Raw genomic sequence first — 23,517 nt, 5'->3', positions numbered from 1 at the left:
GATCCAGCAATCCTGCTCCTAAGTATTTACGCAACAGAAGCGAAAACTTAAGTTCACATAAAAATCCGTAGGCCATGTTTACAGCAGTTTTATGAATAACCACCCTAAACTGGAAACATCCCAAAGCCCTTCAACGGGTGGAGAGGAGAACGAACTATGGTCCGTCCACGGGACGGAACACTGCTCAGCAGTGAGCGGGAAGGAACGTCTCACTCTCCCCAACAACGCAGGTGGGCCTCGAATGCATTGCACTAGGGAAAGGGGCCTGACTCAAAAGGCTACATGCCGGGTTTTCCCATGTTTATGATACTCTGTAAAAGGAAAAGCTAAAGGAGAGAAAACACGGATGGTTGCCAAGGGCTGAGGGTAGGGGCAGAGCTCTACCCTCGAGGTAGAATTTTACTGTATGTCAGTTATACCGCAATAAATCTGACTTTAAAAATGCTGCAGATTCTTTGATGCTTTTTCTCATCTAGGGGTGGTGTCTGTGTTTGGATCCCCTGAATGCAGGCTCTGTGACTATTTTGACCAAGAGAATACAACCCAGGCCTTCATGAACTAGCAGCTTCTACTCCTTATCTCTAGAACTGTCCTTTCTGGGAGCCCCGAGAGGCCATGGCAGGAGTCTGGCGACCCTGCAGCCACCATGCTGGAGAGGCTGTGTGCAGGTGCCCGGGTGGACAGTCCCAGGGTGCCCGGCCTCACAGCCTTCCCTGCTAAGGCACCAACACGTGAGTGAACCCATCTCCCCTCCCCCGACACCCAACCGCCAGCCCAGCCCATCTGCCAACTGACCGGGCACAAGGCACTGCCCCTCCGGGCTCAAATTCCCAGCCCACCCAACCATGAGATGTGATGCAACGGTGCTGCCTTCAGCCTCTAAGCTTATTCTGCAGCAATGGATAACCCGGATAATCTCCCCCGGAAGAAAGAAGGAAAAGAGGAGGGAAAGGGGAGGAAGGAGAAAAAGAGGGCAAGGGAAGGGGAAGGAAAAATATCAAGAGCTGCTGGGAAAGGACTGAAAAGAGCTGTGACTTTTTCTCTTAGAACCCACGCTCTCATTCTTTGCAGGCGTAGTTCTGGGATTTCATTTCCAATCACTGACTCTGAAATTCCATACAACTTTCCAGTCAGATGTTGTTATATTCTCTAAACTAAGACCGTACGGATCAAACACTTTAATAAGATGGCATTTTGCATAAACTAAATGAGCAATAATCTCCTGCTGTTCTTTGCTTGCTTTGCTTTGGTGTCACGTAACAGCCATGCTGAGAGGCGCTCATTTGCCTGGTTCTGGCCCCTCACCCTAACGTCAGTGCCCCTCACCCCACCCCAGGACCCAGGACCCAGGCCTCCAGGCCTCCAGCCCTGGCTGACCCGGTTAAGAAGGCAATTCCCCCTCACTTCTCGTTACCCAAGACGGCACACAGCCATGAGACTCGAGAGCCACTCTGTCTGTGCCATCCTCACATCAAAGCTCACAGGTCCGGCCCTTTGGCACACACTCTCCACCCCAAAGTCACAGGACAGAGGTTCTGAAGCCTCAGATCCCCTTCTCTTACCCATCCTGGGTTTCACTCCAAAACTCGCCCATTTTTCTCAGCCCTCTTCTCTCTCAGATCCTTCAGCTTCCCTTTTTCCTAATTATTGTCATCAAAAGTGACTCACAGATTTGCAGACAACGGGATTAAAAATTCCCTCAAGTGAGAAGAAGACCTACAGCCCATAAAGCCTTCTTGACAGCGCTTCAAACAAACGAGTCACTATGGCTGAAAGGTCTTAATTAGCGACCCGTTAAGTAACCCTGCCCTTCTGGGAAAGGCCGGGCTTAGGCTCTGGGCTGCCCCCGCCCAGGTCTGCAGAAAGGTGGAGGCGCATGTGTCCAGAGCTGGGTTCAGTCTTCACCAGGAGCCTAGCTGGGAGCTGTGGCCTCCCGCTGCTAGGAGTAAGGCCTCCAGGGACGTTTTCTCCCCAGATAATTAGCATTTGAAGTGCCATTCTTTCCCAGCCTCTAACTGCAGGCCTTGAAGAGGCCTGGTGAAGTGACAGGTGTTACGCTTTTTTGTGATTTTCATCGCTCAAAAAAAAATCCATTTTCACCAGATAATTCCCCCAGCACAGATGCCAGTGTGTCCTCGGTCTGAAGTTGGATACAGTGTTGGCTCACTGGATACTGTCTCAGTTCTCACAGCCAAGGACAAGGAGCTCTGCGGTGAAGCACCCAGCACTCGAGGGCACCTAACAACCAGGTCATGTGAAAGGAAAACCACAGGAGCGGTTTCAGATACAGGAGTCTTTTTCCTCATGGAAAACCGTTTGCAACCTAAAACAAGGGCCATTTCTGGGAGCTGAGAATGGATTTCTCGGAGAGTGGCGAGTAGGGGGCACTGCAGGGTAGGGTGGTCCCGTCAGGGTGCCGCCCACGGGGTGCACCTGGGCCGGGAGATACTGATGTCTGTCAACTTTTCACAGTAGTGAACCACTGTTTACAGCCACTCAAAAATTTACAACTGTTGGAATTACATCTGAAAACTGTACGTGTGCATTACGTACATTGCTAAGCGAAAAAAAGGCAATCTGAAAAGGCTACATACCTTAGGAGTCCAACTATATGACATTCTGGGAGAGGCAAAGCTGAAGACAGAAGAAGATCAGTGGTTGCCAGGGGTGGGGAGGGAGGGGTGAACAGATGGAACACAGGGGATTTCTAGGGCAAGGAAACGGTTCTGTGTGACACTGTAATGGCGGACACATGTCACTCTGCATTTGTCCAAGCCCATAGCATGTCCAACACCAAGAGTAAATCCTGAAGCCAACTATGGATCCTGGGTGAGAAACAGGCGTCAGAGGAGGCGCATCAACGACGACAGAATTACCACCTGGAGGGGGACGCTGACGGTGAGGGCCGCTGTGGGAAGGGCAGGGCAGACGGGAAGTCTCTGTACCCGCTGTTCAAATTTGCTGTGAACCTAAAATTCCTCTGAAGTCTATTTAAAAAGTGAAACTATACAAAGACTTGTTCTGTCGACCTCCTGAATCCGTCACTATTTTGCACTTTCTACAATATATAGGCTCTGCGGCCGGGGGGCTGGGAGCGGCTAAGCCACGCCCTCCCGGACGCCCACTGGTCCAGCTCGTCGAGCTGAGCTTTACTGTAGCTGCAAGGTGCTTCTCACCGGTGAATCGCTGTTGTCGGGGGGGTGCTGCTTTCGATTCCTTTGGCTGGTATTTTCACCTAGTCTCACATGTACAGGGCATGTGTGATTATGCTTACGATTATTTTCTGGTACTCAGTGCTCCCCGAGAAAACATGAATGATTTAAAATCTGTTCTTCTCCCTCATTCCCTTCCTTTCGTCTTGGATAGTGATGCAAACTCAGCAAGATCTGATTCTTGATGAAATTTCAAAATGAATCATTTTTTAGAAATTTTAAAAACATGTTTAAAAATAATAACCTACAGAGGGAAGAGATATGGGAACATATGTATATGTATAACTGATTCACTTTGTTGTAAAGCAGAAACTAACACACCATTGTAAAACAATTATACTCCAATAAAGATGTTAAAGATAAAAAAAGATTATCTTATTAATAATACATAGAGCTTTACATATTTTGTCTGGTCATACTATTTTTATGAAAAATTGTTACTATAATATTCTGATGTTATTGAATAAGTCAACAGCAAAAAAAAAAAAAAAGACAATGGGATAGCTACCTTTCTAACAGACAAGGATTAAACAATGATATCCAGTTTATGCAAGAGTTCAAGTAAATAATATGGGCACTTACTGCTGCTGGTGGGCAGGAGAATAGGGAGGGTGATTGCTATAAACTTTCAGAAGGAACATTTGGCAATTAGTATAAAATCCTTAAGGGTTACTTTCAGGAAAAGAACTAAGGGTGTACACAAAGACTAGCCATGAGGACAGGTCTCCCAACATTTTATCGTAAGTCATAAGGGCCTTTCATTGGGATATCTGGTGCCCCTCCACCCAGGAACCTCAGAGGACTGTAATTCCAGCTCCATGGAAGTTAGGATCTGAGTTGCTTTGGTCCATATGAGAAGGGCTTAAATGATATGTGACATTTCCAAGCAGAAGTCTTTAGGGATTGGTGCATAACTCACCATCTTCTCCTTCCTTTGCGATGGGGTACTAGTTATGCTCCTGACAGTGGAAATTCCACAGGTCCGTGCCCTTGAATGAGATTGACATTGAGCAAAGCCCAATATCACCCAAAGTGAACACGTGAAGCAGGATGTTACCAACCTCAACATGTTTGCCATTTTGGGTTGGATAACTCCTTGTTGTGGAGAGTTCTGTGCGTGTTTAGCAGCATCCCACCCGCCACTGCCTGCCAGGAGCAACCTCTCCCCAGGGTGACAACCAAAAATATTTCCAGACAGCGCAGAATGCCTCTGGGGTGGGGGAAGAATTGCCCTGTGTTGAGAACCACTGATATAAACAAGAAATAGCCTCTGTTGCTTTAAGCCACTTAGATGCTGAGTTTTTTTGTTTTTTTTTGTTTTTTCAAACTGCCACTGATATCTTTTACTATAGCAAAAACACTACATAAATATTCAGCAAAAGGGGACTGCTTCCAATTACAGGTGTTTTTACTTCCTTTTGTTCTTCTGTGCTTTTAAAATTTTTCTGTAATGAAAACAATTTGTCCTTTCATAAGAAGAAAAGAACGAGAAAATTAATTTTATTTTAAAAACCTATATTTACATAATTGCTTTTCAATAGACAGTATTGAGTAGGGCCATGCAGGATTTCTAAGTATCATGAAACACTAGTGTACCATATCTTTATATTGTGCTTCCGTTTGCAGAGTGTTTTCCCATTCTCCCTTTGTTGTGGTAGGGGTAGTGTAATTACAGCAACACTGTGAGGCAGGGAACACAGGTAGACAAGGAAACTGAGGCTAAGAGAGGTTAAGGCGCATGTCCGAGGGCACCTGGTTAGCACGTAGCAGGGACTCCATCCTCAGTTTTCTAATTCCAGGACTTTCTCCCCTATGCCATGCTACCTCTGTACTGTATCGCTGTAGAAAGCCACGTTCAAAAAGTCAACTGGGACAGACTCTGATTCTTTGGGAAATTTAAACAGGTAAGAAAGGATTCTCCCCTGTATTTAATATCCTTGGACAAGGATACTAAATCTTGTAGGCACTTGGTCAGAGCATGATACTCAATAAAATTTAAGCATAGCCATTCATGCAACGCAGCCAAGAGAATTTCATATTCCTCCCCCTCCCCACTTCTTCCTCTTTCTCTCTTTACATCTCAAATGAGTCACCTTGGCTAGCCTGCCAATCCCCATAGAACTTATGTTCCTTGATAGGATATGCCAACAGAAATGAAAAATTCTATAATGGTTTGAGACGTGAGTTAGTCACCTATCACTGCGAGGGGCTAAGCTCCATCTCCTCCAGGAAACGTAGCTCATCAAATGGACATGAACGCACATTATGATAGCGAATGATCGTGAGAATGCGTGGGGAGTCGTTTGCTCCTCTCTTTCTTTTTTTAAGAAGCGCCCCTGTATTGTACCTGTCTTGTGCATTCTAAGCACCTGCACCTTGTCTTGCTTACCTGACCCTCCGACGCATGCTAAACTCCCAAATTGGGAGCTGGACGGCAACCATCCGTGCACACCTATTCATTTCCCTTCCCATGAAATGGGAAGGGGCTGTCCCTGGAGCGGAGCTATTTTGAGAGGACGATCACTAGAACAATCACCGGCTTAGCAGGAGATGGACAGTGTGGTGTAGCCACAAAAGAACGAGAGACATTGTCATTGAGGGTTTGAGTCCTGAATGTCGAACAGCGGGGAACCTGGGTAGAGTACGTTTCTGCCTGCTGTCCACTATCACTCAGTTTCAGAGAGTTACCTACTTGATTTGCCATGATCGCTGGCCCTTCCATGATTCTGGCTGCTCAGAGCATGCAAGCGAAGGGGGATAGCAGTGCTTCAGAACAATGTCAAAAGGGAGTGGTTTTTTTCCCCCAGCAAAGCTCCTGGCATCCAAGGGGCTGATAGGGAAGTTATGCTCAGCTGTGCCCAGAGGCATGTTCCTACTTGCTCAAATAATGCCAACAAGCAGATTTCACTGCTGTCAATCTTTCATTATGCCACAGTAGAAACAGTGGAGCCTGAGGTCAGGGAGACCCCCTAACAATTTGCATAACTTCCCAGACCAGCACCCTGCACCTGGCCAGAAGTTACAGAAATGCCCCAGGGACTCCTCTTAGCTGAATCCTTCTCTTTCTCTTGATGAGAATCTCTTTAAAGGACAGATGTGATTTTTGTAACAGGAGTTCTGCTTGGTCATGGGCTATGTTAAGTCATCTCTAGATAATCAGTGCTTAGACCAATATATATTTTTCTGGACGGATGGATGGAGGACTTATTGATTACCACTTTACACATTGATCCCTATAGCATGGGCTGTGTATGTTAATATAAACCTACACAGCTCTCCCTGCTCAAAAAAGAACTAGTCCTTTTAGTCCCTTACATCGATCGTTTCAGGCTGTAAAGATGGGACCGCAAATAAATTTCGTCTTGAGAGCCACCACCAGTCAATTGGTGGTGGCTGCCTTTAGGGTTCTCTTGGAGGTATCTGTGCACCGAGTTTCGTGAGGAAAAAGTGCAGTCATCGATTAGCAATGTCTGCTGTGAGCTAAAGACAAAGAAATGGTGGCCTGCCTGCTTTGCATTTGCCAATGGGTTTAAAGCTTTAAATTCTTCCAACTGAATTTTCTGGATGAATACCTTTCCAACACATGTTTAAAAAGGTCAGCTTTGACTGGATATAATGGGTGGTTAAGGGTGTTTTTCCCTCCACTGGTGTATTTTCCTAATGTACTTCTTTATATACTTGCTGGATTTGAAAGCAAATGAGGCGGGAAGACACTACTTGGTTTTCCTTAGGATATACAATTCTTAGTGGAAAAGAAAACCAAACTAGATGAGGGTTAATTTATCCCAAGTGGGATGTATAAGAAAATCTCTAACAGGAAAAATTAAAGGAGGGATGAGAAGAAAAACAATGAAATCCATAATATAATATAATCTTTTCATTCCCAATGCTGGGAATAATCTCACTTTTGCAGTGTCAAGCACTTCCCAAGGCATTTAGTACAGGGAAGAACAGGGAAGCCACAGAGAAATGGTTGCTGAATTTTGGTTAATGTTACATCACTCTTTTCAAACACAGTAGGATGTCTCCTAGTGATGTTTTAACAAATAACTAGACTCCTTGAACAAAAAGTACCCAAGTATTAGCAAAGGTCTGGCAAAGGTGACTTCATCAGGTGGGGAGGTAACCATTTTCTTTTTCTGAGAAATTGTTCCCATAACATAAATTTCACCATTTTACAGTTTGGTAGTTTTTAGTATATTCACTATGTTGTGCAACCATCACCGCTATCTAATTTCAGAGCATTTACATAACCCCGGAAAAAGAAACCCCAAAGGTATTAGCAGTCAGTCCCAATTCTTTCCTCCCTCCCCCCTGGCAATCACTAATCTCCTTTTTGTCTCTAAGGATTTGCCTATTCCAGACAATACAAATGGAATCATACGATATGTAGCCTTTTGTATCTGGCTTCTTTCATTTAGCATAACATTTTCAAGATTCATCCATGTTGTAGCATGTAACAATATTTCATTCCCTTTTTTAAAAAAAATACTTCATTCCCTTTCATGTTTGAATAATATCGCATGGTAGGGATAGATCACATTTTGTTTCTCCATTCATTAGTTGATGGACATTTGGGTTGTTTCCACTTTGGGGCTATTATGAATAAACACTGCTATGAACATTTGTGCATATTTTTAAATGAGAAATAAAGTTTGCAATTCTCTGTAGGAATACACCTAGTAGTGGAACTGCTGGATCATACTGTAATTCTTTGTTTAACTTTTGGAAGAACTATTGAATTCTTTTCCACAGCGGCCCTCCGTTTTACATTCTCACAAACCATATAGGAGGGTTCCAATTGTTACGTCCATCCTTTAGTTATAACCATCCTAGTGGGTGTGAAGTGGTATTTTTTTTTTTTTTTTTTAAACTCATGGCTATATCAAGCATGTTCCTACCTGGGCATGAGATGGTGGAAGTCCTCTTCTTATGTAAACACCGAAGAGAGCATCCTTCCCGAGGGAGATATTGAACTTTAAGAACTGGGGTTGACTGATGTGAATCTGTGATCTCCAAAACACGCCAGGTGGGACTTCTTGGGTCACCCGCCGACCAACTTCTGCTTCGCCGCTGTCTATGCTGCTGTTCTTCAAGGACCAGGGCACTGGAAAATAGGAATTGACATCAAGTCCGTGACATGTGTACACATTAGTTGGCTCTACATTTCTGTTTGATTACATGCCAGTATTTAAAAAAAATATGAAGGTGAAACCCATGGCAAATTTCTCTTTAGGTCACAACTTAAAATATCTAGGTTTTAAATAATAATCCTAGAAACTCATACCCCAGGGCATCTGAAATATTGGCACAGCGCTTGCTAAACTTCTGAGATTACTCTTTACTGATCAACTATCATAAGAGCTGGAGTTTGATAAGTACATGTAAACTCCAAATGTGACTGGGATGTAAAATGATCAGTAGGGAAGGGGAGAGTGATATTAATTTGGCACCAGATTTAATTCTTGCAGCTGTTATTTATTCTTTCCTGCCACAAACAAGTCCAATATACTCTGACATTCTCATAAATTAATAAAAAAGAGCCAGTAGTGAACAAACATCAGTCCAAAATAAATAAAATAACTCAACAGAAAATGCTGACTTGCTCTAAGGCTGACCCAACATTGGGTGTCACCCCTTCCTCGCTTAAGAGGAGGGACTTAAGAACCGTGTGGAAACCACACCCCTCTCACCGTGACACAGGTGCATCTCTGTTGCATTATTTGAAATCGCTTATAATAGAAACCACTGGTTGCTCATACTCAGCAACCTTCAGAACTTTAATAATAGGAGTTCCAGAAATTCCTATTTTAAAAGAGGGTTTCTTAATAACAACGAACTAGCCAGGGTCTCCTACACTTCGGAGGGTGGTTTTCTTTATGAATACAGAATTAAGAAAAAGCTGGGAGTTACTAGTAGTTGCCCAAGAAAAGTTAACTGATCTCTCAGAGCCTCATTATCATCCTCTCTAAAATGGGAACAAAACCTTGATGGAAGCTAGTTTTACACAGGTCATCTGTGATTCCTTCAAATGGATTCTGAACTTGAAAGGAAATATAAAACCACAATCTCCTATTGTCTTGAGAACTTCTAAACCAGTAGAAAGCAAATACAGAAAGAATTGAAGGGCTTCCCTGGTGGCGCAGTGGTTGAGAGTCTGCCTACCGATGCAGGGGACAGGGGTTCGTGCCCCGGTCCGGGAGGATCCCACATGCCGCGGAGCGGCTGGGCCCATGAGCCATGGCCGCTGAGCCTGCGCTCCACAACAGGAGAGGCCACAGCAGGGAGAGGCCCGCGTACCGGAAAAAAAAAAAAAAAAAAAAAAAAGAATTGAAGACATTTTGGTTTTGAGGTCTTTTCACTTTTTGGTTGATCACTTTGGTGGCCTTGTGGATCTAAAACTTCTTCAGTCTCATGGGCAAAGGATGGGAAGCAAGCTCCCTCCTGTATTCTGTAATGGACGGACTCTTCTGAATATATTCATCTGTATTGGGCCACAATCCATTGCAAAAGGTTTGGATGGTCAAGAGAGATCGTAAGGTTGCAGAAGACTGGCATGAAAGGTTAGTGAGGCATTCTGACTTAGCTGACCTGGCTCTGTTACCATCTGGCCACTGTATCAAGACAATACTCGTAAAGGACCTTGATGCCAGTTTCTCATTCTGGAAAATGAAGAGGTGACATTCTTGGATCCCTAAAGGTTTTCCATATCTAAATTATAAAAGAAAAACCACAGAGTGACTTGAGGGTGTAAAGTTATTTTTTTCCCCGTATTTAGTTCAATAGTGGATCAAATACAAAGTAAACAGGGGCTTAAAATAAAGTAGAAGACATGCTGCTTTTGACCTTAAGGAGAAACCCTTGACCTCTAGAATAGGGAACAGGCTCCTACAGGAAGTTTGGAAGCTTCCATCACAAAACACTGTTAGGAAGAAAAGAAACTAGTAATCCTTCGTAGGTCAGCTCTTTAGATGGGGACTAGATGGTCTGCGCCTCAAACATTTTTATGTTGCCTATCAGATATGAAATACTTTCCTGTAGGGGAGGAATATTGCACAGCATGTAAGAGCAGAGACTCTGAACTGAGACTGCCTTGGTGATACTTGGTAAAGTGTATCCATTCTCTGTGCCTCAGTTCCCTCCCTCGTATAACTGGGACACTATTATCATTTATTTCATAGCATTGTTAAGAGGATTTAATGAGTGATCCATGCAAAGCCCTTCGACTAATTTTTGGCACAAAGTAAGCATTAAATAAAAATTAGCTATCATGATTATTATTATCGGTAAGGCTCTAAGCCTCAAATGCATATTGTTTATTTTGCTGACATAATGACATATCCAGGGGGAACCACTTGTTACCACCAGTTGATCAGAAGCTCTGATTATTATAAATTAAAAACGAATTTGTACTTAAAAATGCTGCTTTGGATGGGCTCCTCTCCCCGCCAAATTAAAGCCTTTGGAGGAAAGGATACAATAAAAAGGATGCAGTAAGGAAGAGCTGTAGGAAAAGAAAACCCAACCCTGGGGAAGAATAGTTTAGGAGTCTCTGGTAGAGACCAAATGTAACCCCAGCAATCACAGTATAGCAACAAGTTAAAGAAATGCACTAAAAATAAAAAAGAATTCTAAAGAAATCACTCATCTTTAAACTTAATAAAATGAGCTTTCTTTCATGTCTGTTGGGCTTTCAGGGGTTGCTGGGTTAACGACAGGCTATGAAAAAGAAGCAGGGAGTCGGCACCCACGAGCCCGCTAATCTGCTGTTGAAACTTAAACGGATTTTGATAATGTCAAACCAAATGAGGACGCCAGAGGTGGTGAAGAGGCTTCCAGGGAGCGGCTGCGCTGGAGAAATTCCGACAAGGAGCCTCAGGGGGTTGGTTCTTTTTTTTTTTTTTTTTTAAATAAATTTATGTATTTATTTTTGGCTGCATTGGGTCTTTGTTGCTGCGCGCGGGCTTTCTCTAGTTGCGGCGAGCGGGGGCTACTCTTCGTTGCGGTGCGCGGGCTTCCTACTGCAGTGGCTTCTCTTGCTGTGGAGCACGGGCTCTAGGCACGCGGGCTTCAGTAGTTGTGGCTCGTGGGCTCGGTAGTTGTGGCTCACGGGCTCTAGAGTGCAGGCTCAGTAGTTGTGGTACACGGGCTTAGTTGCTCTGCAGCATATGGGATCCTCCCGGACCAGGGCTCAAACCCGTGTCCCCTGCATTGGCAGGCGGATTCTTAACCACTGCCACCACCAGGGACGTCTGGGTTTGGTTCTTATAGTAGTGGGGTCCCCCTTCTTTCAGTAGACCCCAACTTCAGGACACTGACGTCAGTAAATTAGCTGCTCCCACCAATGAGCACAGGCTGACTTCTCAGCAGTCACACTCCCCCACCAGGGTTTCAGATGCCCCCCTCCTCATGTTCCATCCACCAAAGGAGGCAGTGCACCTGGGTGCTGAAGTATAGGTTTTGTAGCCAGACAACTGGGTTCAAATCCTGGCTCTGGTTCTTCCTGGCTGCGTGACCGCCAGCAACTTGCTTAACCTCTCTGGGTCTTCATTCTCTTTTTGTTAAAATGGGAACAATAATAATAACTATCTCACAGGCTGAGAGTAACAAATGGGAGCACACAAAGAAGGTCCCTAGCACATAATAATAGCAGAATAAATGCTAGTTACATTGAATTAAATAAAAGAATGAAAGACGGTAAGGGAAAGTGTCTGGCTTTCTTTTTTTTTTTTTTTTACCATCTTCATTGGAGTATAATTGTTTTACAATGGTGTGTTAGTTTCTGCTGTATAACAAAGTGAGTCAGCTATACATATACATATATCCCCACATCCCCTCCCTCTTGTGTCTCCCTCTCACCCTCCCTATCCCACCCCTCTAGGTGGTCACAAAGCACCTAGCTGATCTCCCTGTGCTATGCGGCTGCTTCCCACTAGCTATCTATTTTACATTTGGTAGTGTGTATATATGTCCATGCCACTCTCTCACTTCGTCCCAGCTTACCCTTCCCACTCCCCATGTCCTCAAGTCCATTCTCTACGTCTGCATCTTTATTCCTGTCCTGCCCCTAGGTTCTTCAGAACCATTTTATTTTTGTAGATTCCATACATATGTGTTAGCATACGGTATTTGTTTTTCTCTTTCTGACTTACTTCACCCTGTATGACAGTCTCTAGGTGCATCCACCTCACTACAAATAACTCAATTTCATTTCTTTTTATGGCTGAGTAATATTCCATGGCTTCCTTTTCAGAGTAAAGGATTTTCAAAAAGACATTATGTGTATATGTGATATGCATGTATATATTTACATATATGTATATGTGCATATATGTGTATATATATGTATGTATGTATCTATCAAGAGAGAAGGGAGAGTCTAACTCTTCTGGAATAGACTTAACTATGGGAACAGGCTTAAAATTGGGAGTCAGGCTCTGTTTCCATTAGTGATTTGTGGTGGGACTTTCTAGAAGCCAGTTTGGTTATTCTGTGGATTAGCTTAGTTTATTGAAAATCCTGCTTTATTTAGTAACACTGAAATTAAGATCCAGTCAGCTATACCTTCACACTGAAGCTCTTTTACCTTTTATACCCTGCCTCCTGCCAGATAAATAGGTTCTTTCTCTGCGTTTTCATAGCATTTACACTTAACTCTACTGCAGCACTGTTGTTGGGTACTATGCTGATTTTACTTGCCTTTCTAAGTGTCTCTTATTAGACGCTGTGCTCCCTGAGGTCAGGCAGGGCTACAAATTCATCTCTGGGTTCTCCGTGGTTTGCACCTGGCAACCCATCTATAAATTCTTATTGAACTGAATCAAGTTTTATCTGCCCATCTGATGGGGTATTTTAACAAAACCCCTGTGACTACAGGGTGAAATGAGAGCCTTAAGAAAGATTTACTTGGAAAGGTTGCACGGAAACTGGCTTTAAAAAAAAAATTAAATCCTCTTTTGAAAGCTCCATGGGGAAATTTACTATCTAAAAGAAACTTCCTTATGAATCCTTCTGAAAAATCATGAGTCAACTCTTAATTTATCTTTTGTATAAAGTCTTATAAACAAAAAAAAATGAGCCAAGGCAGCTGGAGTCTAGTGTATAGGTCATTGGATTAACAACCAAAAGGTAAGGGTCCTAATCCGGATGCTTTATGATGCTGAACCATTTGTGGAAGGAACAGGGATGTAAATGAACTGTTCTGTTGAACTCGAATCCTTGTTACTAAGCAGCTGGCTAGTTTTAGGCAGTTCAGCTCTCCAGGTCCCATTGTCCTTATCTCCATAAGAATGGTTTGGACCCAAAGATACCTTAAGGGGCATTCCACCTTAGCCTACTGTGGTCTACAGAGCAAGCCAGGAGGGTCATCTCTGGGTTTGTGCTACAAAGACGCCTGTGTGGTGTCTGCGGGGGGAGGGGTTATCAGAAAGTGAAGGTAACATCCCTTTTAGCAAACCAGTGATTGCTTTCAAACTGAACTTTCCACATATGCAACTGAATTATTCTTTTGCAAAGAGTTTTCACTTTTTCCATATATATATATATATATATATACACACACATATATATACATCTGCATATAAATACCTTTAATATATATAAAATTTTCATTTTGAAATAATTTCAGATTTATGGAAAAATTTCAAACAATGGTACAGAGATTCCTGCATATCCTTCACCCAGATTCCATAAATGTTACTTACATACATTTGTGTTCTCTCTCTGCATATAAATATATATATTTTCTGAAACATTGAGTTAAGTTATAAACAGGTGGCTCCCTTACCTCTAAATATTTCCAAGTGTTTCTCCTAAAAACAAGGCCATTCTTTTTCAGAACCACAGTACAGTTGTCACAAACAGAAAATTAACATCGATACAACCAAATATATCTAATTTATAGACCTTATTCAAATTTGCCAACTGTTACACTAATAGTCTTTATAGCCAAAGGAAAAAAGACTTTTTCTACATACTTAAAAAAGAACCTTCAAGGGCTTCCTTGGTGGCGCAGTGGTTAAGAATCCGCCTGCCGATGCAGGGGACACGGGTTCAAGCCCTGGTCCGGGAAGATCCCACATGCCGCAGAGCAACTAAGCCCGTGCGCCACAATTACTGAGCCTGTGCTCTAGAGCCCGTGAGCCACAGCTACCGAAGCCCGTGCGCCTAGAGCCTGTGCTCCGCAATAAGAGAAGCCACTGCAATGAGAAGCCCATGCACCACAACCAAGAGTAGCCCCCTCTCGCCACAACTAGAGAAAGCCTGCGCACAGCAACAAAGACACAATGCAGCCAAAAATAAATAAATTTAAAAAAAAAAGGAACTTTCAAAATGAGTGGGCATAACTTCTGTAACTTTAAAAATAATAAAAGGAAGAGAAAAGTTAGGCCAGTACTGCCTCCCAAGAGATGAAAAGGAAAGGTGGCTTTTGTAAATTGCTACAGCCAGTGGGGGAACCATCTCCATGACTCTCTCCCTGGAGGTCAAATCCCTGGGCTGATGTCCAGGAGGTCTGTGCTGCCCTCCAAGGTCAAAGAGGCCAGCAGCCCGGACCAGGCTCCCAGTCCCACAAACAAGGATCAGAACCTGGGCTCCCGGAGCCATGCCAGCTCTTCTAGGACCACAAACATGGTTAACCCCTAAAAGGGTGCCATCGAGAGACACTCAACAAGGAAACAAAGTAATTATGGTTTCTACCTTTACCTCCAAGATGGGTGTCCTCATATTGAGAAGTTCTGAGTTCTCAGGAGGCAATGTTGCATGTGGAGCTGGTCAGCCCTGGGTTTGAATCCCAGCTCTGACAACTACTAGCCATGTGCCTTCGGGCTGATCCCTCTCCCTCTCTGAGGTTGTCTACTCCTCTGTATAATGGGGTTGCTTCTGAGAATTAACCAGAGTAACACAGGACGCCAATTTTAGGCACTCTTACATCTTTCTATCCAGTTGTTGTGCTGCCTGCAAAACACCTGTAACTATCCCAGATTTGGACGATAAATATGTGATGATTTATTGATAGTTTATGATTATCAGCTGCCTAGTGCACTATTAACTACAAGAGGGCCCAGGGCTGGAGTGGGCTGTAATGAAACAGACATCGTCCAGAGCAGCTAAAATCAATACACAATGAGTGGTCAATACATCTGCAGACCTGGCGGGGAACCTACTGCATGAATTAAAGTGCTACAGCCAGAGAAAGCAAAGGCCAGTTTGTAAACACCCAAACTGCAGCCGTTAATGTGGGCTCTAGCTGCTTCTCAGGCGGGCAACTGAAAAGCAGCCATGTGTTTATTTCACAATGATCCATGAATGTGCCAAGCAATGCTGGGTGGGTCATTCACTCATATTTTCATGCAACGCATATTTATCAAGCATCGACTGTAGTGCTAGGTAATCTCTGGTCAACATCAAAGTTGGGGTGTCTGTCCTATTCCCATTATCCATTATCTAGGCAGCCTGAAGGCAGGGTCCCATGGACCCTTGGGTTTGCATTGACAGTATCAAGAACAGAGGAATTTAACACCATTCTATAATCAATCTGCGTGAGTCCGGCCACCACCCTTGGGTTCTAGGCAATGACCAAGCGTGGTGTCCTGGCAAACAGGATGGAGTCCAGTCTCCATCTCCCAGAGCCGTGGCTTCCATGTCCAATTTTTCTATCTACGAGCTGCACAGTGAAAAGTGGAGATGGTGATCATTTTGCCCTAAGAAGCAGATGCTTAAGACACTTTGGTTCTTGCTGGTTCATCTCCAGCTTAAAGATGAGATTTCTGGGATTTTAGAGGCAATACTCTAATGATCAATTTCACAGGATAGTCCACGTCTGTAACTCCACGGAAGGTTGCTCATGGAAATGTGAAGCGATTGCCTATTTCAGACACATGTACCTAAAATTCCAACCAGTTAAATAAGACTGATGTGGAGCAAAACAACAGCCTTCCATAGCCACATTAGAAGCTAATTATTTCAGAAAATGTTGCCATAATTCATTTATGGAAACAGCAAGACTATTCCCCAAACAAGTGATAAAGGGAACAGACTCACAGTCATAGCAGGGAAATGAAGCCTCATGTTAATACTTCCTAAACTTAAACTGAACTCTGGAGGCACCCTGGCATACATCTGCCTTGCAGATTATTCTGCCTCACATATTTTTATCTATTGCAAATAAAGTTGAATTCAGAATATTGCTTCAGTCATTACACCTCGTTTCCATTTATTTGGGAATCAGGACAACCATCTGTGAATTCTGTTTAACCAAAAGATAGGCGAAAAGATTCTCCTAAGGACATTAGAATCACTAGCTCGTCTGAGGAAGCAGCAGCCCAGGAGCCTTCACCCGGCTGTTGCCTGGCTATTCTTCGGGAATAGACTTCCATCCTGAGCGTCCACTGCGGCTGTTATAGTATGCACAACATCACACAGCAATAATGATTTTTATAAAATCCTTCAGCACTCAGAACTACACATGGCCTTTGTTTCTTTTGGAACCTCAATTTGTCATCTTAGACAAAAATGGCCAAATCTCTGCCACTCAGGGTGTTAATAGATATTTATACATCTGACTGTTCAGGTGAACATGCTTCTGGTTAATAGATATTTATACATCTGACTGTTCAGGTGAACATGCTTCTGTATTAATAAGTAGTTCAGTTTATTAGTATTATTTATAGCAGCTAAAAAATTTATTGAGTGGTTACAACTTGCCATGTAGTCTCCTGATTCCTTTATGATTTTTTTTCCTGTTTTTCAGACAAGAGGACCACAGGAGTAAAGTGACTCGCTTCGGATCACACAGGTCTTAAGTGGGAGAGCTGGGATCAAAAGCTCTGTCTGACCGTTTCTGAAACCCACATACATAACCACTAGGTTGACTGCATTTCAGACCCTGGGCTAAATACAAGAGAGACAAAGAGAGGCGTATCCCAGCAGATAGCAGAGACCAAGCTCTGGGTGTGCAGGTCTCTCTGAAAGAGAAGCATGCCAATGAAAGTGAGGGCAAATGTGGCAGGAAGGGAAACTGGATCTCATCATTGATACCTGTGTCAAGCCACGATGATGCCACGTACAACAGAAAGTATGCAACTGGGAGCGGCTTGTGGGGGGCAATCAGAAGCTGAAATCCACCAGTGTGATGCACTAAGTGGTACCCATCTGTAACAACGGTAGAATAGCATGGCCTCCAAAACGAGGGGAGTTGTTGCATTGGTATGTAGGTTGTTGGTGTATCTGCCAGTAGATGTGCAGTATCTCAATGGTCGGCTCGAACATAATGACCCCTTGTCCTTCTGGGAACTTCACCGACTTTGAAAAAGCCCCATGTAGGGAAGTGATCATGTTGGAACCCTGGGCTGTGTTCATTGAGAGGCTGATGAGAGCCAGAGGAAGAATTACCAACCTCCCTGCTAATCTGGCTCCTAGTACCATACATTAAGCCAACTAGTAAAAATCATTATGAAGTTTTTGCTGAAAGGGCAAGTGTAGAAAAACATGTTTCTAAACAGAATAACAGTCTTTGCCATTTTTTTCCAACTTGCATACCATCTGGAAATTCTGATTTTTTTTTTTTCAAAGGGTAGGAAAGAAATGTGCTCCAGGCACAAATAAATGTTTACAGCTGAGTTATAAACCGAGAATGGTGGGGCTTAAAACAGACATGCTGGCAGTGATGGAACTCAAGCTGCAGTCAGACAAATAATGCTGCAAGGAGCTGGCCAGCTCATTTGTGCACATTGGCCCTTTGGAACGGGAAGTCCTGCTTCCTACTGACCTCATCAAGCACATGGTTGAGAAGAAGTCTTCATCAGGGTTTGTCCCAATTCTTAGAGGGTAAAGGAAAAAGATGAAGTGGTGGGATTTTCTACCTTCACATTCCGAAGGCAGCCTTCGCCTTTGGAAAATACAGCACCTCCTAAGAAGTGGCAGCCTGTGGAGGCTTTTTAAATAGACCGACCGAGAGACGTTATGATGATGTCAGGAAAAACAACAACTATTCATGGATCTCTTATTAAGTATCTGATATCACACACCATATTCTACAAGTGACATCTCATTATGGGGGACAGCAAGCTTATGAGGGGGTACCATTTTACAGATGATGGCTCAGAGGCTGAGGGAGGGCAAATGACCTGTTTACATCCACACAGCTCCTTAGTGATGGAGCTGGTGTCTGCATCCAGTCAGACCAACCCCAGAGCCCTGTAGTATAGAGCATCTGTCAATGTAAAGTTATCCGAGACTATATTATACCCAACACTATGTCAAGAAGGAAAAACTGATATATTGGAGTTTCGTCTCTCTCCCTAGTCTCCTACAACTTGTAGTTACAGACAAGTCCAAGGAAAGTAGAAATGGGTTTGTACATGATCAAGACTAGTCAGCCAACTTTTCCTGTAAAGGGCCAGACAGTAAATATTTCAGCCTTTGGGGGCCATCTAGGCTCAGCTGCACCTACTCAACTCCATTGCCAGAGTGCAAAAGCAGCCAGGGACAGTGAATGAACGTGGCTGTGTTCCAATAAATCTTTATTTGCAAAAACAGGTGGCTGGCCAGATTTGGTCCATGAGATGCAGTTTGCTGACCCCAGATATAGAGGACACCTTGAATGTAAAATGTGTGTAGGTTTTGAGAGTGACCCATGAAATTCTACTTGGGAGTTTACTCTTTCTTAAGATCAGTGCACAAATTGGCTACATATGATGTGCCCTTTAAAAGTTCTTGTGCATTTTGCCTCTGGACCTAGCCAATCAAACTGGATTCCCTTATGCTACCTGACCAGGTCAGAACACTGTATTGAATCATCGTTCTCAAGGCTTATCTAATCCCAGATCTATAGAAAAAGTGTTCCGTGCTCTTATAACGAAGACGTATGAGTTCGTTCCTTTTAACATAGAAATACACTGGAGATGGTGAGTGATTCTGGCAGTCTGTGGGCTCCCCTTCCTTGACGTGAAATCCAACGACCAAATCAACCACGTTAAGTTTTAATGGAAAGAGAGAATGGAGAAAAAATAAACCGTGAACAACAACAAATGGAAAAGGGAAGACAAAGCCCAAAGAACATATATTCTCCCAACCAATTAATCAAGTGCTTCGTTTCTACTAACATATCAGAGTGTGTAGGCTGCGCTGTCTATTAGACTCCTTTCCAAATCTAAGCAGTGTAAACACTCCTAAAGACCAGGTAATGAAATCTCTATCGATGTGCCATCTTAGATGGGACTCACATGCCTGTGTTTTGCTTACATTTTAATTTGATTCTGCTGGATACTTACCTAGTAATTGCTTAATAAGATTAACCTCCCCGGCAATGTGTGGTGTATCTTGATTAAAACGTTATCGGAGTGAAGGATTATCGTACAGCACAAAAAAATGGAGGGGGTGGTATTTAATTAATTTATTGCCAATATATCTTGATTGTCTCTTTGAAACACTGGAAAAGTAGTCGATTGGAATTGATCCAGGTTATCTAAATGTATAGATTTGGACTGTGCAGAGGAGGTAGGTCACTGGGTAAAGAAATTCAAACGTAGGATCACTGCCTTTAAAAAGAGTTAGGCGGGTATAACACACCATTGTAAAGCAATTATACTCCAATAAAGATGTTTAAAAAAAAAAAGAGGCGGGTGTGTGAAAACACAAGTCATTTTTTTCTAGTCATTTTCAAAACCAAACTTCACAACAACTTAAGAAGAGATCTGATCTCTTCGGTCACAGGAAGAGTACTGTTTTGGCGTTCAGAAAGAAGATGTTCTGAGTTTTACTTCAACTTTAAGCAATTTCAAATGCTCAGACTTTATCATAAAAGTCCTCTTGACAAAATTCACTGCACAATGACTTGGTAACCTCTTTTCTGGCTCAGAACTCATTTGGAAAATATTCTGCTGTGTGTGATGTTATACAACTCACACAGTATTTTCAAAAGCAGGTGGCCTCTGAGGGGAAAAGTTCTGGCCTTTCCAAAGACACCATGGAAAATGTTTCTTTGTTCATTTAGAGACATCATACTCTTAGTTAGGACCTGTTCTTTTCCGGGAATCTTCTGTCCTGCTGGTGTGGAAGGCTCCAGTGGGGTTGGAAATGAAGCTTAATCACAAATGGGAAGAGAGGCCGACCTTCACTTATGGAAGTTAATGCCTATCAGTGATTCCCTTTTGTGAAGAACGCTATTTAAAAAGTGTTTGTGCGAATTCCCTGGCGGTCCAGTGGTCAGGAATCTGCTCTCTCACTGCTGAGGGCCCGGGTTCAATCCCTAGTCGGGGAGCTAAGATCCCACAAGCTGCGAGGAGCGGCCCCCCCCCCCAAAAAAATTGTTTTTTAGTTAAAAAAAAAAGTGTTTGTATATAATCTCAGTATGTATATGGACATAAAATACATCCCTGTGCAAAAAAAATGCATATTCACATTTCAAATGTGTATTCTGCGCTCTTTTCAAAGGATGGAGTGCTGATTTGCAGATTAAAGGACATTGTGGATCAAACGTAACAGAGACCCCCAAAAGCAGTGTTTCTCAAAGAGCAGCACCACGGACATTTTGGATGGGCTACTTCTCATCGTAGGAGGCTCTCCTGTGCGTTGTAGGCTGTTTAACTGTATCTCAGCTTCTACCTACTAGATGCTGGTTGCACCTCTTCTAAATGTGACAATCAAAAAAGTCTTGAGACCTTGCCAGATGTGCCCCTAGCGGGCAAAAACACCCTAGCTGAGAACCACTGCAGTAAAGGAAACTGAAGTTACATTTACAGGTGGTGTCAAGCCCTGGAGATGAGCAGACTGCAAATCTGAGGCCAGCAAATCTGGCTCCTGGCTTTTGGGTCAGTTAAGGTAAAATATACTTTTCATTTTCAGGTCTAGTTTAAGTCACTTGATAATGGAAAGCATATAATTTCATCCTCAGATAAAACTTTTTCATGCTTACTTAAAGGTAATTTAGTGTTATGATTAGGATAGATGAGGAGAACGACTCTTAAAGCCTCGATCAAAAGATGAAAAAGTCACACTTGAAGCATTAGGACAGCTCCGGAGAGGCTAATTTAAGCAACATTAGCATCTCAGGGCTGATTAATGTACACCTCTATGGGAAGATGATTCTGGAATATCCTCTGTGGAAAACGCCTGATCTAGGAAAAACCCAACAGCTCCCTTAAAGATGCACACGGCACAGACCTGAGTTCAAATTTGTACCTGCCTACTTGTTGGATTTGGGGTAAATTTCTAAAACATCCTGGGCCCCAGTTTCTCCAAGATAATTTTTCTCCCTTTAGGGTTACTGAAGTTACACAACGTTAAATCTGGCACACAATAGGTGCCCAATAAACGTTTCCCTTACCATTGCTGAAATATCCCTGTGGGGTATTTTAAGAAATGTCGGGTGAACTGCCTAGTGTGCTAAGAGGCAGAGTGAAAAATTCTGTGTTTGGAGAACCCTTCTGTGCAATCTCTTCTGTTTGTGATTTCCATCCTGAATCAAGCATCCTCCCCTACCCTGCATGCCAGCCTGCCTAATGGTGCCATTGGCTGTCTCTTAATCGCCCCACGTCCCCTCTTCTCCATGGTTCTGTTTTTTCTCCTCCTTCTTAGCACCTTGTTAGCACCTTTTTTTTTTTTCCTGCAAAAATACAGTTGCCTGATTGCTTCAGTAAACATTTCTATTGTCCCCTTCACTGTTTTGCCAAGGGAAGCTTTGTTCCCGAGTTGTCCAAACCCCTTTCTCTTCTCCCCCGAAGCGGAACAGCTCTGGGTCTTTCTCTTTCATGCCTTGCCAGGTGGTGCTTCCTCCCTGGAGAAGCTGCATCTCTGCCCTGGGGAGAGGGCTCTAGTCTACTGGCCCGTGCCGCCCGCTGCTCTCAGCTTTCCCCGTCAGGCAGGACTTTCTCCTGCTGCACTTGCTGCCGCTCCTGCCCAGGCCTTGAGATGCTTTCAAGTAGCTCCAGACCCTGCCGGTCGCGGCAGATAGCATAGGGGTGCACATGGCTCTGAGCGGGCACCGCGCCAGCTCCGAGTGGCTCCAGCCAGACACAGCTCACAGACGGGAAGAGCAGACAGCTTTGAACGGGGGTACCTAGAAAATGCGGGGCTTTTTTCTCCCCCTTGCCTACCTTACAAGATTCGGATTAGAAAACCTGAACCAGGTGGCGGGAGCTCTGAATTTTCCTGTGGCCTCAAGAGGGCGAGCTGCGGCTGTAACCTCACCTTTGCCTCCAGATGGCGCTGTTGTCACATCATCGTTTCCTGGTAAGCCGGTCCTTATCCCATTGTTAAAGGTGTGTCCATCTGCCGGCTGGAGTTGCCAATTGAGTCCGAGCAGATGCATGGCTGCAGGAGAGACAAAGTAATGAAAATATGAACAGAGAATTCAGCAATGCAGATGTCAAGGGGGAGGGCCAGGTGCCTTTTCCAAACGACTGCCTTTGAAGGAAGCTGCAGTTCAATGCTGGCTTGCCCCAGGCCTCAGGGATTAGCTAAATACAGAAGGCAAGTAGATATGGGTAGTTGGGTTTCCTCTCCCAGTGGAGAGGAAACAACAGCCTCAGGGGGAGAGCATCCCCAGCGGTGGGCGGACCTTCCAAATGGTGCCACCATAAAGGGGAAAGTGCCCCTCTGGAATCACTGTAAAGGGCACTCTCCATCCCTCCCAGCCTTTCCTGCACTCTGGACAGAGCTGTTTATAGACTGGTGGTCCAGGGGCATTGAAAAGAATAGTTTCCCCCAAACTGCTCACAATCTAAATCTGTTTCAAATCAAGGCTCCCCCAATGGGGCCAGCCTGCTGGTCTGGTTCAGACGAGACTATACCTGCGCTGAAATACCAATGCAGCCTCCACTATCTGCAGTAGTACTGGCCCACGGTAAAGCCCACCTCCCTGACTGTTTCAAACTTGAAAAAGATTTTTCCCCTCCAGCCGTCTTCCTGACAAGTGAATATCTTTTCAGCCTAGGGTGGAAAAAGCTTGGGGGTAGAAGTGGAATGGAGTCCTTTTCTGGAAATAGTACTACGGCGATTCACTGTCTCTCTCTCCCTCTCACCTGCCCTACCTCTACCCTTCCCCACAGTCCAAGATGAGACACAGAGTTCTGAAGCACTGCCTCTTCTTTGCTAAGCAAACAAGCACGCCTACAAAACTCTCGTTTTACTCCCATGCAACCTCCAACCTCCAGACACCAAACTTCCTTCTGGTGGTCCTTGTCACTCTGTTGGTGCCAGTACCCCAGATCCCGGTTAGTTGAGCTAAGCCAATATCCCCCTATGTCTGATGGCTCTTGGTGAGTTGTTCTTACTGTGTGGAGCGAAAGGCAAGTTCCACAACACA

The 23,517-nt window shown here is 43.9% G+C and overlaps 1 protein-coding gene across 1 annotated transcript in view; it reads right to left on the bottom strand.

Moving 5' to 3' along the window:
- Positions 1–23,517, bottom strand: part of TENM2 (teneurin transmembrane protein 2) — a 554,076-nt gene that overhangs the window by 225,685 nt on the left and 304,874 nt on the right. The window contains exons 5-6 of the mRNA XM_055086878.1: positions 22,401–22,523; positions 8,114–8,319 (exon numbers count right to left, since the gene is read on the bottom strand). Coding sequence (XP_054942853.1) covers positions 8,114–8,319; positions 22,401–22,523 — 329 coding nt within the window. The remainder of the gene's footprint in view (positions 1–8,113; positions 8,320–22,400; positions 22,524–23,517) is intronic.

Source organism: Physeter macrocephalus, chromosome 8 (genome assembly GCF_002837175.3).
Source record: "Physeter macrocephalus isolate SW-GA chromosome 8, ASM283717v5, whole genome shotgun sequence".
Taxonomy (NCBI): domain Eukaryota; kingdom Metazoa; phylum Chordata; class Mammalia; order Artiodactyla; family Physeteridae; genus Physeter; species Physeter macrocephalus.
The sequence above is the reverse complement of the archived record's forward strand: the minus strand, read 5'-3'. Positions and strand labels throughout refer to the sequence as shown.